The following is a 15433-nucleotide window of genomic DNA, read 5'->3' on the forward strand; positions in this document are numbered from 1 at the left end:
CACGGGGCGTTTTTACAGCCGCTGTCAGCAGCGTCGGACGTTTTTTTTTTTTTTTGCAGCTCAAAAACGCCCCTCCATGTTATTCTATGGCCTCATGAACACACAGCCGTTTTTGAGCTGTAAGTGACCTAGGCGTTTTTAAGCTGCAAGAAGAACCCACGGCCTGCGCGTTCTGAGGACCAGTGTTACAGCTGTAAAAACGTCTGACGCTGCTAAAGGCTGAATAACGTTGCTTAACGTGCGTTAAGCCACGTTATACATTTTTTCTTCCATTCAAAATCAATGGTTCCCTATGGGAGCCTATTGATTTGAATGGAAAGTCGCACCGCAAGTCGGATCAGGATGATCCGACTTGCGGCGCGACTTGCGCTGTGAGAATCTTGAGGGGGAACTCCACGCCAAAATGGGGAAAAAAAACGGCGTGGGGGTCCCCCCAGTTTCCAAACCAGGCCCTTCGGGTCTGTTATGGAATTTGAGGGTAGCCCCACCCCAAAAGCACCTTGCCCCCATGTTGATGAGGACAAGGGCCTCATCCCCACAACCCTGGACGGTGGTTGTGGGGGTCTGCGGGCAGGGGGCTTAGCGGTATCTGGAAGCCGCCTTGAACAAGGGGGCCCCCCCAGATCCCGGACCCCCTCCCTATGTCAATGGGTATGGGGTACATTGTACCCCTACCCGTTCACCCCATAAAAGGCAGTGTATGTGAATAATGACAGGAGACGTTTTGGAAAGTTTTTATTTAAAATCTTCATCCGGTCTTCTCCACTCTGCTCTTCTCCCCCTCCGCTCTTCTGCTCTTTTGCTGTCCGCTCTTCTGCTCTTTTGCCCTTGGCTCTTCTTCTTCCTCCGGTCCTCCTCAGACGATGTCTCCGGTGATTATGCCGGTCTCTGCAGCTTATTATATAGCCATGAGGGGCGTGGCCGCCCGATAACGTCATCGGGAGGCCCCGCCCCCTTATGTCACAGATTACATCGTCTGTGACATAAGGGGACGGGGCCTCCCGATGACGTCATCAATAGGCCACGCCCCTAATGGCTATATAATAAGCTACAGAGACCAGCATAATCACCGGAGACATCGTCTGAGGAGGACCGGAGGAAGAAGAAGAGCCAAGGGCAAAAGAGCAGAAGAGCGGACAGCGAAAGAGCGGAGGGGGAGAAGAGCAGAGTGGAGAAGACCGGATGAAGATTTTAAATAAACTTTCCAAAACATCTCCTGTCGTTATTCACACACACTGCCTTTTATGGGGTGAACGGGTAGGGGGGTACAATGTACCCCATACCCATTCACATAGGGAGGGGGTCTGGGATCTGGGGGGCCCCCTTGTTCAAGGGGGCTTCCAGATACCGATAATCCCCCTGCCCGCAGACCCCCACAACCACCGGCCAGGGTTGTGGGGATGAGGCCCTTGTCCTCATCAACATGGGGGCAAGGTGCTTTGGGGTGGGGGGGTGCAGAGCCCTCCCTGCCCCAAAGCACCAACACCCCCGCATGTTGAGGGCATGTGGCCTGGTGTGGTCCAGGGGAGGTGGGGCCACTTGCTCGTCCCCTCCCCTTTCCTGGCCTGCTGGGCTGCATGCACAGATAAGGGTCTGGTATGGATTTTGGGGGGGACCCCACGCCGTTACCCTCAAATTCCATACCAGACCCGAAGGGGAACCTGGGGGGACCCCCACGCCGTTTTTTCCCATTTTGGCGTGGAGTTCCCCCTCAAGATTCTCACAGCGCAAGTCCTGATCCGACTTGCGGTGCGACTTCCATTCAAATCAATAGGCTCCCAAAGGGAACCATTGATTTTGAATGGAGGCAGAAAAAAACACTGCTAAAAGCGACATAATAAAACGTGCAGTAACGCAAATGGAAAAAGCTACTGAAAGCACGTTTTTACAGCTGCTTTTTCCGGCGTCAGAACTAGCTTTGCAGCACGTTTTTTTCTAACGCCCCGTGTGCATGAGGCCTTAAATGTACTTAAAGGTGGTTTCTCTTGGTAAACTATTTTTTATTTAAGCGAGTCATTTGATTGACAGTTTTAAGTGAGTAAAAGCTACCTGTTACTACGTTAGAAAGTCCATTCACCCCACCTAAATTTGAAATTACTTATTCCCTGTGAAAGATATCTTTTATAGATCCTATTGGGTGGGACTGCAGCCTCTTGCCAGTCTTTCTGTGCCACATCTATGCTTTAAAAATACCACAGTGGGGTAGGTCAGATTTCTTTTTTTCTTTTCACGGGATCAGGACAGTAAGAAAGGGCGGTGCTTGGTTAGACATAATTAATAATTATTATTAAGCTAAGCAGAGATGGGAGTTTGGGGTTTCTTGGTCCTTACAGGGACAGGCTAGAAACTGGTATTTTAAGGTGATTAAATTAACCAATAATCATTGGTCAGATCCAATTCCAGAATTAGATATTGTTAGGACAAACAATGTTTAAACATAGTTAGAATTGATGGTGAAGATCTGACTGCACAGTACAAACACTGCTACCACTCATAAACAAAGAGAACTATGTAGGATTTTCCTTGTGGGAGGGTCCAGAATAGAGCATCTAAATGTGAGCTGCAAGCTATGCTATGTGAATGGAGACATGTAACAAATGTAATGCAGTTGTTGTCCAATGTTGGCTGCAAAGCAGAAATATACTTTAAGTTATTTTTGTTTAAATCCGTACAAGCCACAAGCATTGAATGAGAAGTGCCTCTTGTGTTGGTGGCTGCTCTCTTCATCTAAATCTTAATCTTCATTCTAAATTTCCCATCTGCCCCCCCCCCCCCCAATTCCCTGCATACCCCAGAAGTGGAAATCTTTTGGTGATTTGGAGTTTAATACGAGCTGCTGGGCATGTCCTAGGCACTCGTCAAGAGTGCTAACTTATACCTGCCCTTTCAGCTCCTCTCTTCCATTCATAAAAGCAGTTTTATAGCTTCCCACAATTAAAAATGCTCTATGCACGGAGGAGGTAGACCTTTCATTCACTCTCCCATCTTCTATTCATAAATCACTTCTCATTCATGGAAGTACAGCTTCTATGAATGAAGGAGATGGATGAAATGGGCAGGCATTAGTGGCATTCTTGATGAGTGCCTGACAGGCCCATTGTCTCATATAAACCTTAACTGTATTAGAAGATTACACTGCAGTGTTATGGCACATGGGTGGCAGAGGACTGAAGATTTAAACAAAGAGATCAGCCATCAGCACAATGGACACTTCTTGTTCAGTGTAAGTACCGTCCCTTGTGTCGCTTTAAAAAAAAAAAAAAGTAAGCTTAAAAATTGTGATTTTGCCATTTTTGGTACTGTGTAGAGTTTGTGAGCTTGAAGAGCTTGGGGAGCTGTCCCCATGTTGGGAGAATCTTCGCAGACAAATTGTGACGCAATATCAGACCATCATTTTGACATATCAGGAGAATCTGACCAACCTCCATCAGTACAAAGGTAAGCTGGCTGAATTGTGACCTAATTTTTTTTCATTACATACATATAACACTTCCTTTAAAAGGTTGTTGTAACTTTCCACTGAAAGATTGGTACTAAAATGAAACATTACTGTAACATTATGAGAAATTCACTTGGCAACCCTTCTGCATATATTTACAATCAGTTTATTTTCTATACAGATACTGGGTGGTCTTCTTCTGGATTTAGTTATTAGTTGTGGTTATTCCATTATGTCACATAAAATATATCCTCCTTTTTTTTTTTTTTTTCAGCAAATTTATTAGCTGAAATAAAACTGACTTGAAATGGCTTTTCATACAGATCACTTTAATTTTGTTTAACTACTTGACCTCTGGAAGATTTACCCGTGACCAGGCCATTTTTTGCTATATGGCACTGCATTATTTTACCTGCTAATTGCACAGTCATGCAACGCTGTACATAAATTAAATTTATGTTTTTTCCCACATGTAGAGCTTTGGTCTTTTGGTGGTATTTGATCACCACTGGGTTTTTCATTTTTTTGCGCTATAAACAAAAAAAAGACCCAACAATATTTTTTACTTTCTGCTATAAAACATATCCAATAAAAAAAATCTAATTTCTTCATAAATTCAGGCCAATATGTAGTCTGCTACATGTTTTTTGGTAAAAAAAAAACTATCAATAAGCGTATATTAGTTTGCGCAAAAGTATAGTGTCTACAGACTATAGTCTATATACTGGAATTTTTATTTATTCTTCTTTTTTTTTAATACTAGTAATGGCAGCGATTAGTGACTTAGCGGGATTGCGATATTGGGGTGAATAATATGACGCTTTGTTAGAACCAGTGACACTAATTCAGTGATCAGTGGTACAAATATACACTGTCACTGTACTAATGACACTGGCTGGGAAGGGGTAGGGCAATCAAAGGGTTACATGTGTGCCTAACCAGTGTTTGTGTGTACTATGTGGTGCTTTCACTAAGGCATGTGCTGGTTTTTATTCCCTGCTTTGCAGGGAAACAACTTCCAGCACATCCCCGCTGACAGGACAGAGCTCTGTACTGCTTACGTAGGCAGAGCTCTGTCCTGTCTTCCTCCCCGCCAATGGATGACCGCCGGCACCCGCTGATTGACTTGTGCTGTGACTAATCACAGCACAAGCGGGGCACGTGTGCCGCCCCACCCAGTAGAGCAGATTAATGTGTATATATACTATTGAGGACAGCATTGATACTGACCAAATATCCAAACCCACTTGCAGAAATGCAGCCCCAAACTTGCAAAGAACCTCCACCATGCTTCACTGTTGCCTGCAGACACTCATTATTCTACTGTTCTTCAGCCCTTCACCAACAAACTGCCTCCTGCTACAGCCAAATATTTCAAATTTTGACTCGTCAAGCCCAAGCATCTGCTGCCATTTTTTTGCACCCCGGTTCCTGTGTTGTCATGCATAGGGCATAGAAACAGGACTTAGCTAAGCATGAAAGCATAGGAACTGGGTTGCAGAAAAATTGCAGCAGGTGCTCTGGACTGTAAAGCCTGCAGGTTGTATGGCCATAATTTGTGTATGGTCCATAAGATTTGTCTTCCTGTGATGGCGGAGGGGGGGGGGGTGTTATTGCTAAAGTAAAGCTAGTGGAAGCACCCATGAATGTAAATTATCAGATGTACTGCTGATGTCAACGTCGCCTGATGAATGTATGCCACTTGAAAATGTCTAAAGTACTGTTTTTGCTAATGGCACACTATGGATACAATGTATGCTTACTATTGTCCACACAAAAGGAAGGAGTCTAGGAAAGTGTAACGTCATATCAAATGGGAGTTCAATATCCTGAAGCTTTCACAACCTGTATGTAGTTATGTATTAGGAGCCTCAGTACATAAGATTTATTAGCCCTTCTTGTTTGTTTTTTTTGTTTTTTTTTCTAGGCGTTTCTTTTAAAGCAAGCAGCTTAAAGGCAGATAAGAAATTAGAATTTGTTCCCACCAATTTACACATTCAAAGGATGAGGGTTCAAGATGAATCTACATCAGGTATGACATATGTTAAAAATAATTGGAGTAATATTGACTCTGTCACTAAAAGACAACTAAAGTTGGCTATTTTTATATTCTCTACCAACAATTAAAATGATCTTGGACTCTTTAATCCATTTTTGTTCTGGCACTCCTTTTGTGTTTCACTATGGTTTGAGCTACTGTCAAATGATGGAAGTAATGCTGTGTTGCTGTTGCCGCGCCAGAGCTATTGAGCTTGTTTGAAGTTTTCCTTCTTCTGACTGCAAGTACAAGTTTGAAAGTTCCCAGGACCTATTTAAATATGTGGTCTGGAGTTTTTAAAACAGGGTATTCACCTGTCATCACTTCTATCACAATCCAAAAACAAGGGGTCTATTCAACATTTTAGGAAAGTGGGTTGAACCCTAAAAATATATATACTGTATATTTATAAGGAAAAGGGTGCATCCAAAACTGGAAGTGTATGTTAATTCTATCTTTAGAATGTTTGGCATCATATTTCACAGTATACAATTTTGACGCAAGTCATTTTTATCCATATCAGCTCCAGAGGGTTTTACCCCCTTCATGCCCAGGCCATTTTTTGCTTTTTAGCACGGTGTAATTGTGTGGTCATACAACACTATACCCAAACAAATTTATATCATTTTTATTTCCACAGAGATAGAGCTTTCTTTTGGTTGTAATTTGATCACTACGGGGTTCATTATTTTTTTGTGCTAAAAATTAAAAAAAAAAAAAAAAAAAAAATTTATTTTTACTTCCTGCTATGAAGTATAACTAATAAAAAAAAATAATTTTTATTTTTTTTACTTCCTGCCATGAAGTATAACTAATAAAAAAAATTATATCTTCCTAAATTGTGGCCAAAATGTATTCTGCTACATGTCTTTGGTAAAAAAAAAATATTACAATAAGTGTATTTTGATTGGTTTGCGTGAAAATTTTTTATAGCATCAACAAACCATGGTGTGTGTTTTTATATACTGTATTTTTTTATACTAATAAAGTAGATGATCAGCAACTTATGGAGACTTGTAGAAGACTGTAATAGTAACTTACACTGGGTGTGAACTAACTGCCATTGACATCACCAGTGACATTAATACTATACACTGTTACTGTACTCTTGACACTGGCTGGGAAGGGGTTGACATCTAGAGCCATCAAAGGGTTAACTGTGTGCCTAAAAGTGTTAATGTGTGTAATGTGTGCTGCTTTTTACTAATAATCTTTGTTTCTTATCTCTGCTTTGAAGGGAGAGGGAAACAGAGAGCTTGTTTGCTCTGTACAGAGCCCTGTGTTAATTGTCAACACAGGGCTCTGGGCTGTGATTGGACACAGCTGATCAGCAGGTCCTGGGCATGATTCATTGGCTTGGACCTGCTGACAAACTTGCTGTGCACGGTCACAGCAGGTGTATGCAGGAGGGCGCACATGGGTTTGCCCTAAACCTGGAAACAGTTACGTACCAGTTCATCACTTTGCCTGTATGAGCCACCCGTCCACAGTACCTTGTGGGCAGGCAGTTTGCAGTAGTTAAATACAATACAAACACATATGCAATAAAATTAATGAATGTATTTCAATGAGCCTAGTTTTCACCATGGTTGTGCTTATATGTGTGTACGTGCACAGCATACTGCATTTTATTTGCAAATAAAATCCATGTAAACATACTGGAACGCACATAAATGCATCACAAACAAATATAAATGAAACCCTGTTTTAAAAAAAAAATAATAATGCCACAAAACGCACTGCAAGAGCATTCCAAAATTGTGATAATGCACACTGGACATAGGGATTGTGTTGTAAGCAAGCCCTAAGGGATTTGGGGATATAAAAGCCTCTTCAGGTTCTTACTGTGTTTTAATATTTGTAGAAAATGTGTTAATAAGAAAAGTCCTTTATCATAATAATCTGCAGATCAAAACTACGATATAGTGACAATAGGAGCACCAGCTGCCCATTGTCAAGGATTCAAATCTGGGGGGTTACGGAAGATTTTGCACAAGTTTGAAGAAGCAAAAAAAAAGTAAGCTGAATATTGTATCATCTTTGCTACTTTTATTATTATTTTAAACATTATTTGTATTGTTGTGCGTATTCTCTATGTTCCCGTTTTATTTCAACAAAGACTTTTAGGTTCAAAGTGTAGCCAAAATTCAAGAACAAAAATGTATTCCATTGCAGTTTACAAGGCCGTTGGAAGTTGTATCTGCATTTTCTTAAGGGCTTTTTTTCCTTTATTTTCCTGCCATTTGCCATTAAAGTGTTACTAAACCCAGGACACTGCATTCACTATATATGGACTCTCACAGTACACCGAGCATGGCAATGCAATAGTTTTCGTAAATATAAACTGCTAAATACCTTTTCTCATCAGCAGTATATAGCAGTCTTGTGACTTCTATCAATGCCAGCCAAGCACTAGTTAAAGCTTGTAGGGTGAGTTTTCATACTGCACTGAGCTGTCCTATGAGGCTGCATGACCCCTGACCCTCTGTCTGGACAGTGCTGATCACATGCACTCTCCTAAGAAAAAAACAAAACTCTCTAGCAATACACACCAAACTGAGCATGTGCAGCCTGACTCCAAATGCTCTGTCTTATCCAGACCTGTTTTGGAGTCAGTGGCAGAAGGGGAGGATCTGTGCATACATGATCAAACAGCCTTTTTACACAATGCAGAGCATTACCCATTAGGTTCCACAGTGAGTATAAGCATACTTTACTGCATATACAGACTGATTTTACTGTTTTCGGTTTAGTAACACATTAACACACCTCATGTGTTAACCTAAAGCCCTTTGAAACATGCCCTTTTGTTTTAAATACAATTTAAAGGGCTACCTATCATAACCTATGGTGACTTAGGGATTTTCTCGTTAAGCAATACTCAGATTTCACGTTAGGCATTCAGCATGAAACAGTTTGGACAGCAGAAGGGAAGTATTTAGGGGCATTTTCAGTTCAATAATTTAAACCCGATACACAAGGCATAAAAACTAGGCACTCACTGGAGACTTTATTACTTCTAAGAAATGTGCAGATTAGAAGTCCTTATCAAAGAACCAGTTATGAGTTAGGAAAGTTAACAAATGTATGTAAAATCCAGTATGCAAAACATAAAAACTAGGCGTTGACAGCAAATGTTCAGATTAGAATTCCTTTTCTGAATCCAGTTATGAGTTCAGAAGGCCAACAAATGCTGATACTGCTCTGCTACAATGTTGAATACCTACAATCACACTGCCAAGGTGAGAGGCAGTAATGGGGACTTTTGTACAGCTAATGGGACTACAGCTTAACTGACATTACATGCTGTTAATTATTGCTTGAAAATTCATTTTTTCCCTTATACTAACCCTCTCAGTTGCTGCCTGTGCTTGGCATTGAGACACTTTAAGGGGATTTTCTGGAAAATTGGAAATGTGTCCAGTAAATGTTGATATAGTAACTTGAAGGGGTTACCACCTCCCACAATTTATGGGTTTTATTGGAAAGGAAAGTAGTGAACACAGATTTGTCTTGCAAGTAGTGAAATCTAGTACTGCAGTATGACTATACATATAGCTTTACTAATAGACCCCTATATGTATTGGTCAAACTATAGTCCGTTAAATAGTGTAATTAACACTGGCACGGAGGTCATGCAACTTTATTTTTTTTTATTCTTTTAAATATGTGCTGGGAGATGGGTACCCCTCAATGTTGCAATAAATAAATTTTTCTTTTAAATCACTCTTAAAGAAATCTAATGCACATATTCAATTTTATTTTCTTTAAATTAGGCATATCTTTACATGCTTTAGAAAAAAAAAGCAAGGAATTGGTGACAATATTTTGCTAATTAACATTTTCAATTAGTTATTATCTAATTTTGCATTTTGTTTCTTGGTCCCTATAGCAGTTTTGAGGAAAGTTGGTGAGTTGGTTTTGCAGTATCCATTAAATCATACGTGTTCATGCTTTTTGTAATACAAGTTTCTTGTGATTTGATTTGGTGGAGTATGGGTCTTCATTACTGCTTTTTTGCATCTTTCATTTAGACACCGGTTTGTAGGTCTGTTGCCTATTTTAGCATGGTTGGAGCTCACAATTTTGGCACCGCTTCACTTCACAGCTACATGTAGAAGCATAATTGTGTATGCTTTTATTGTGTTCTTCTAAAAGGCTTGTTTTTTACTTTAAAGCATGTTTCTGTCATGTCAATATTTAGTTGTTGTGTCCTATTAAAGGTTATTAAAAATTTGCAACCATGAGATTAGTGCAATTTATCTCAAATTTTGTCACAACTCTAGATTTCCTTATTTTTCTTTTTCTCAACACACCACTGCAATGCAGTGGTGTTGATTGGGCACATAGGAGACAAGGCATTTTGCCTTGTCCATACAGTGCGACTGCACTGGAATAACCGCCCAATGCATTCCCAATGCATCTGATGTGAATATACATTAACTTATAAATCAGTTCTGGGAGTGCTGGATTATCGCGTTTTTGTATGGAAGCAACAATTATTGATGGGCTTAGGCGTGTTTGGATTGTACCTGCCAGGAAGTCTTTACTGTACACCACCAATCATAGGCAGCATATGTGTATGTGCAGCTTCAGGCTGGGAAATGCCTCACTGCCTATGATTGGCAGTGTGCAGTGATGGCTTCCTGGCAGGTAGGATCCGAACACACCTGAGCCCATCCCTAGCCACAATTTATTTAGTGAAACCACAATGATTTATTTGGGTCTGCATGCCTCTAGCAGTTACTCACAGATGGACTAATTCAGATAGGGATCAACCCACCTTCTGAGCAAGTTGCAGCTGGCAGTGGTGGGGGAAGACTGGAAATTTTGGCTATATACCAATATACTAGATATGTCTCTTTCGTTCATTGATAGATACAGCTTCCAGGATTCTTGAACCATTGGGTTATACTACCCTCCTACAGGAGTAAGACACTAGGCAGAAAAAAAGTCTGGACAATGCCTACGGCAGTCCCTGGTGGTATACTCCCTCTCTGCTATTGGTCCTCAGTTTTTTCTGCCTAGTCAGGAGTAAGGACCTAGTTCCTTGCTTGGGATCTCTGGTCCTGGCAATTTTTTTCTTTTTAAATTGATTTTTTTTTCTCTTTTTTCCTGCAAGATCTACAATCATCAGCTGGACTGGGTGATGGGCTGGACAATCTAGATCCAGTGGTCACCCCAGTCTGGCCAGCGAGAACGCTCAGACCACAGATTCATGCTACACCGGCCACAACATAGCCCCACTGGACGGGGCTGGCCTGTGAGTTAAATGCCTCGCGAGGTCGCAACGTTCCTCCTGGCTGACAACCCCCATTTTGATGGCGAGGATGTTCTGTCTAGAGCGGTGCCTGCCTGGTTCCTGGTATGGTGGGTAGCTGTCCCCCTTTCCCCCTGGAGGGTTTTGGGGTGGACGCGGGCCCCTCCCTGGAACGGTCGGACGCTTGGGTTCCTCTCCTTCCAATTAGACCCCCTGCATACTGGTGGTCCCAGTGGGTCATCTAGTTGCCCCCCCCCCCCCAGCGTGGCGATTTGGGATGTGCCTGGGGTATGGTACTGTATGCTGGTGTGGGGATCCTACCTGCTGTGGGGGCCCTTTGCCTGGCTCCCCTCTTTCCCTTGGGTTGCAGTCTGAGTGCCAGGGATCCCTCCTGGGTCCTCGTGGAGCTGGGCACGGCAGCCATTTTGTCGTAGCCTATCCCGGCCCATCCCGGTCCCAACCATCCATTGATGCACTGACGGCTGTCCTGAAGTCATTTGCGTCCCAGGTGGAGGTGGCTTTTGGGCGGCAGGCTAGCAAAAAGTGTCCCCCCGCATTCCTCTGCCTCATCTGTCTCCTCCGATCCTGAATCTGATTCGGCCAACGCTGACGTGGCCCACCCTGCGGGGTCTGCGGCCATGCTCCCTGATTTATTGACAGTGAAGATGATTCCCCACACATCCAATCGCTGTCCAAATCTTGCCACCTCAGCCTCCGCAACATCTCCAAAATACGCCCCTTTCTAACCAAAGACACAACAAAGCTCTTAGTTCACTCCCTGGTCATCTCGCGCCTCGACTACTGCAATTCCCTTCTCGTTTGCATACCTCTACACAGGCTATCCCCCCTTCAATCCATCATGAATGCTGCCGCCAGACTCATCCACCTTACCAATCGCTCAGTGTCCGCTGCTTCTCTCTGTCAAGCCCTCCACTGGCTTCCGCTTACCCAACGAATTAAATTCAAAATACTTACAACATCTTACAAAGCAATCCACAGCTTAGCCCCTAGCTACATCACTAGCCTAGTCTCGTAGATTGTATCTGTGCATGAAACTTTGAAAAGGGAGGATGCAGCTGAAGATGTCCCCTTTGGCACTCACAGGCTGTCTCGCGTGACAAAAGTGTTTCCTTATCTCTCCTATTTTGACAGATTTGTCGCAAAAGAGTGTGAGCGTCCAAAACCTCCCTTTGTGGTTCCTAAACGCTTTGCGGTGAGGTACCCCTTTGAGGAGTCCCTCCTTCAAAAGTGGACTGTTCCAAAGTTAGTTGACCCCCCAATCTCCAGGTTGAATAGGGCAACCACGATTCTGGTTGAGGAATCGCTGGCCTTTAAAGATCCGGCTGATGGAAAAGCAGAGGTTGTGGCCCGCAATATGTTCAGTTTTTAGGTCGGTCTTCCCTATTGCCCTGGTGTAAAATCTGACCGAGTGGTATAAACTTTTGTGCCGTGACCTAGAGAGTGAGCAGCCCCCCCTGCCTTTGCTGAACTGGCGGACCAGTTGGTCCAGGGGCTGCAGTTTATCTGTGATCTCTAGGCTGTCTATTTCAGCAGTGCGAACTAGACCTCTAGAAAAGCTCTCACTGATATATCCTCACAAGAAGTTTTTTTGTCCCTCATGTTCCACTGACAAGGGTTCAAAACCTTTCAAGTCCTCCTCGGGAGGTTCCAAGCAGCCCTTGTCTGGTAAGCCGAGAGCGGGATTCTCGAAACCTGCGGACAAGGCTCCTTCAACATGAAGGTGCGCCCTCACCCGTGCCTGGGGTGCGAGGACCTCTTCGCTGGTTTCCGGGCCTGGGGACCTCCTTGGTACAGGACAAATGGGTCCACGAGGTGATACGGTCCGGCTACAAGATCAAGTTTCGTTCTTACCCTTCAGAAAGGTTCTTTCCTTCCAATGTGCGTCAGTCCCCGGACTGATTGCAAGCTCTTTTGGGGGCAGTACAGGACCTTCTGCTTCAGGGTGTGATTGTCCCGGTTCCAGCCTCGGAATGGTTTCAGGGTTTTTATTTAAACCGGTTCATGGCCCCAAAGAAAGAGGGCAAGGTACGTACGATTCTGGGCTTCAAGATCCTGAACTTTTTTGTGGGGGGTACAGAAGTTCAGAATGGAGTCCATTCGCATGGTGGTGGTTTCCCTACATTAGGGGTATTTTCTTGCCTCTATCGACATTAAGGATGCTTACTTGCACATTCCAATATTTGCCCGGAACCAGCGCTTCCTTCGCTTTGCTGTAGGAGAGGAGCACTATCAGTTTGTGGCGTTACCCTTTTGGTTTCGCCATCCACTCCTCGGGTCTTCACCAAAGTGTTGGCCCTGGTTCTGGTTTTGCTAAGTCAGCGGGGGATTGCAGTACTGGCTACCTGGACGGCCTCCTCTTGAGAGCGGAGTCCTCTGCTGCTCTGGTGGATGACATGGAGATCACTATACAGACCCTGAGGGAGTTCGGTTGGCATATGAATTACCAAAAGTCTGCTCTGAGTCCATCAAGAAAATTGTATTATTTTGGTCTGACTCTGGACTCCGCTCTAGCCAGAGTGTTTCTTCCTCTGGACAAACTCCAGAAGTTGCATGCTGCAATTCATCTCCTGCTGTCCAGCAGATGGTCATCCCTCCGGACTTTCATGTGGGTTCTGGGACTGATGGTATCTACCGTCGAGGCGGTTCCATTTGCACAGTTCCAAACTAGGTCCCTGCAGGGAGATCTTGGTCAAATAGGACAAGTGTCCAAAGTCTCTGGACAATCAGATCTGGCTAAGCCAGGAGACCAAAGGGTCTTTGGACTGGTGGCTTTGCTCTCCGTCTCTTCGACAGGGCAAATAGTTTCTCCCCTTGTTCTAGACGGTGGTCACCACGGATGTCAGTCTGTCCGGGTGGGGAGGTGTCCTGGGTCGGAGCTCTTACTCAGGGTGTTTGGACACTGGAAGTGTCCAGACTACCGATAAATGTCTTGGAACTCTGGGCAATCAGGCTGTGCCTGGATCACTAGATGGATCGACTCCGGGGGCTTCCAGTGTGGATTTAGGCAGAATAAAAAGTGTGTTGGCATCTCTGGAAGTAGCCGGCATTCTTAGGTGGGCAGAATGCTTCGTTCCCGCCCTCTCCACTGTACACAATCCAGGAGTAGTATGCCGACCTGGTGCGGCTGGTCGCCGACGACCCTTGAAGACTGCCTCTCAGGGAGGATCTCTTGTCCTAAGGGCCAATCTTCCATCCTGCTTTACAGTCACTGGCTTTGTTGAAAGCCAAGTGCTGAAGAATAGAAGTTTGCCGGGGTCGGTGATTCCAACACCGCTGAAAGATAGGAAGTCTACCTCCAGGAAGATCTACCATTGTACATTTCGTGGTGTGAGTCAATTGGTGTTCACCCTTGCTCTTTTTCAGTGACTCGGGTCTTGACCTTCCTTCTAAGGAGGGTTGAGCAGAAATTGGCCTTGAGTACCATCAAGGGCCTGGTGTGGGCCTTGGCGGTCTTCTTTCAATGATCCCTGGCCACACACTCCCTGGTGCGTATCTTTTTTCAAGGGGTTCAACATTTTACTCCACCAATGCGGTCTCCTCTACTGCCCTGGAATTTGAACTTGGTGCTTTCAGTTCTCCAGAAGTATTCCTTTGAAAAATTTTGGGAGATTTCCCTGCTTGCAGTGTCCCAGAAGGTGGCCTTTTTGGTGGCCATCACCTCTGCTCGCTCGCAGGGTGTCGAAACTGGCGGTGTTATCTTGGTGGCCCACAAAGATAAGGTGGTTTTTTGCCCATGTCTGTCGTTCCTTGCTAAGGTAGTCTCTAAATTACATTTGAATGAAGACATTGTGTTGCCTTCCCTGTGTCCCAGGCCCAAACATCCTAAGGAAGTTGTGTTGCATGCCCTTGATGTGGTTCGGCGATTCAAGTGTATCTGGCAGCTACGGAGTCTTTTCGAAGGTCAGACTCACTGTTTGTGCTCATGGATGGGCCAAAAAAAGGGCTGTCTGCTTCTTCTGCGACCATTTCAAGATAGATCAGACAGACAGTGACTCAGGCCTATTCAATCAAGGGTCAGGTTCCTCCTTTCCCTGTCACTATGCACTCTACTCGGGTGCTTAGCACTTCTTGGGCCATCCGTTATCTGGCGTCAGTAGCGCAGGTTTGCAAAGCGACCACTTGGTGGTCGGCGCACACTTTTTCACTATATTCTATAAAGTCCATGTGTTGGCATCTATGGATGCTTTCTTTGGCCGCAAGGTTTTGCAGGCTGCTGTTTTAGAGGGTCTGTTCCCTCTTTGTTCAGGTGGGCTCCAGTTATTTTTTGTTGAGCTCCTGTTACCTGGTTGGCTATTGTTTAGCCTTGGGATTTTTTTTTTTTTTTCACCCCTCATGTTTGGCACTGCTTTAGGATGTCCCAATGCTTCAAGAATCCTGGAAGCTGTGTCCGTCAATGAACGAAAGAGAAATTTTTTTTTTTACTTACCGTAAAATCCATTTCTCTGCATTCAGTGACGAACACAACATCCACCACTCTATGGAGTTGAAATACTTCTGACACTGCTTGTAACAAAACGAAGTATCTATAGCGGAGATAGGGAGTATACCACTAGGGACTGTGCCCATAGGCATAGCCAAGTTCTTTTTTTCTGCCTAGTGTCCTAGGGGCAGTAGAGCCCAATGGTTCAAGAATCCTGGAAGCTGTGTCCATCAATGAACACAGAGAAATGGATTT

The 15433-nt window shown here is 44.0% G+C and overlaps 1 protein-coding gene across 5 annotated transcripts in view; it reads left to right on the forward strand.

The window, feature by feature from the left end:
- Window positions 1–15433, forward strand: part of INPP4A (inositol polyphosphate-4-phosphatase type I A) — a 146562-nt gene that overhangs the window by 78004 nt on the left and 53125 nt on the right. For all 5 annotated transcript variants that reach the window (XM_082244965.1, XM_082244968.1, XM_082244964.1 and 2 more), the window contains exons 10-12: window positions 3308–3438; window positions 5367–5471; window positions 7386–7494. In XM_082244965.1, coding sequence (XP_082101091.1) covers window positions 3308–3438; window positions 5367–5471; window positions 7386–7494 — 345 coding nt within the window. The remainder of the gene's footprint in view (window positions 1–3307; window positions 3439–5366; window positions 5472–7385; window positions 7495–15433) is intronic.

This window comes from Pelophylax lessonae (assembly GCF_965119305.1).
Source record: "Pelophylax lessonae genome assembly, chromosome: 2".
Lineage (NCBI taxonomy): Eukaryota > Metazoa > Chordata > Amphibia > Anura > Ranidae > Pelophylax > Pelophylax lessonae.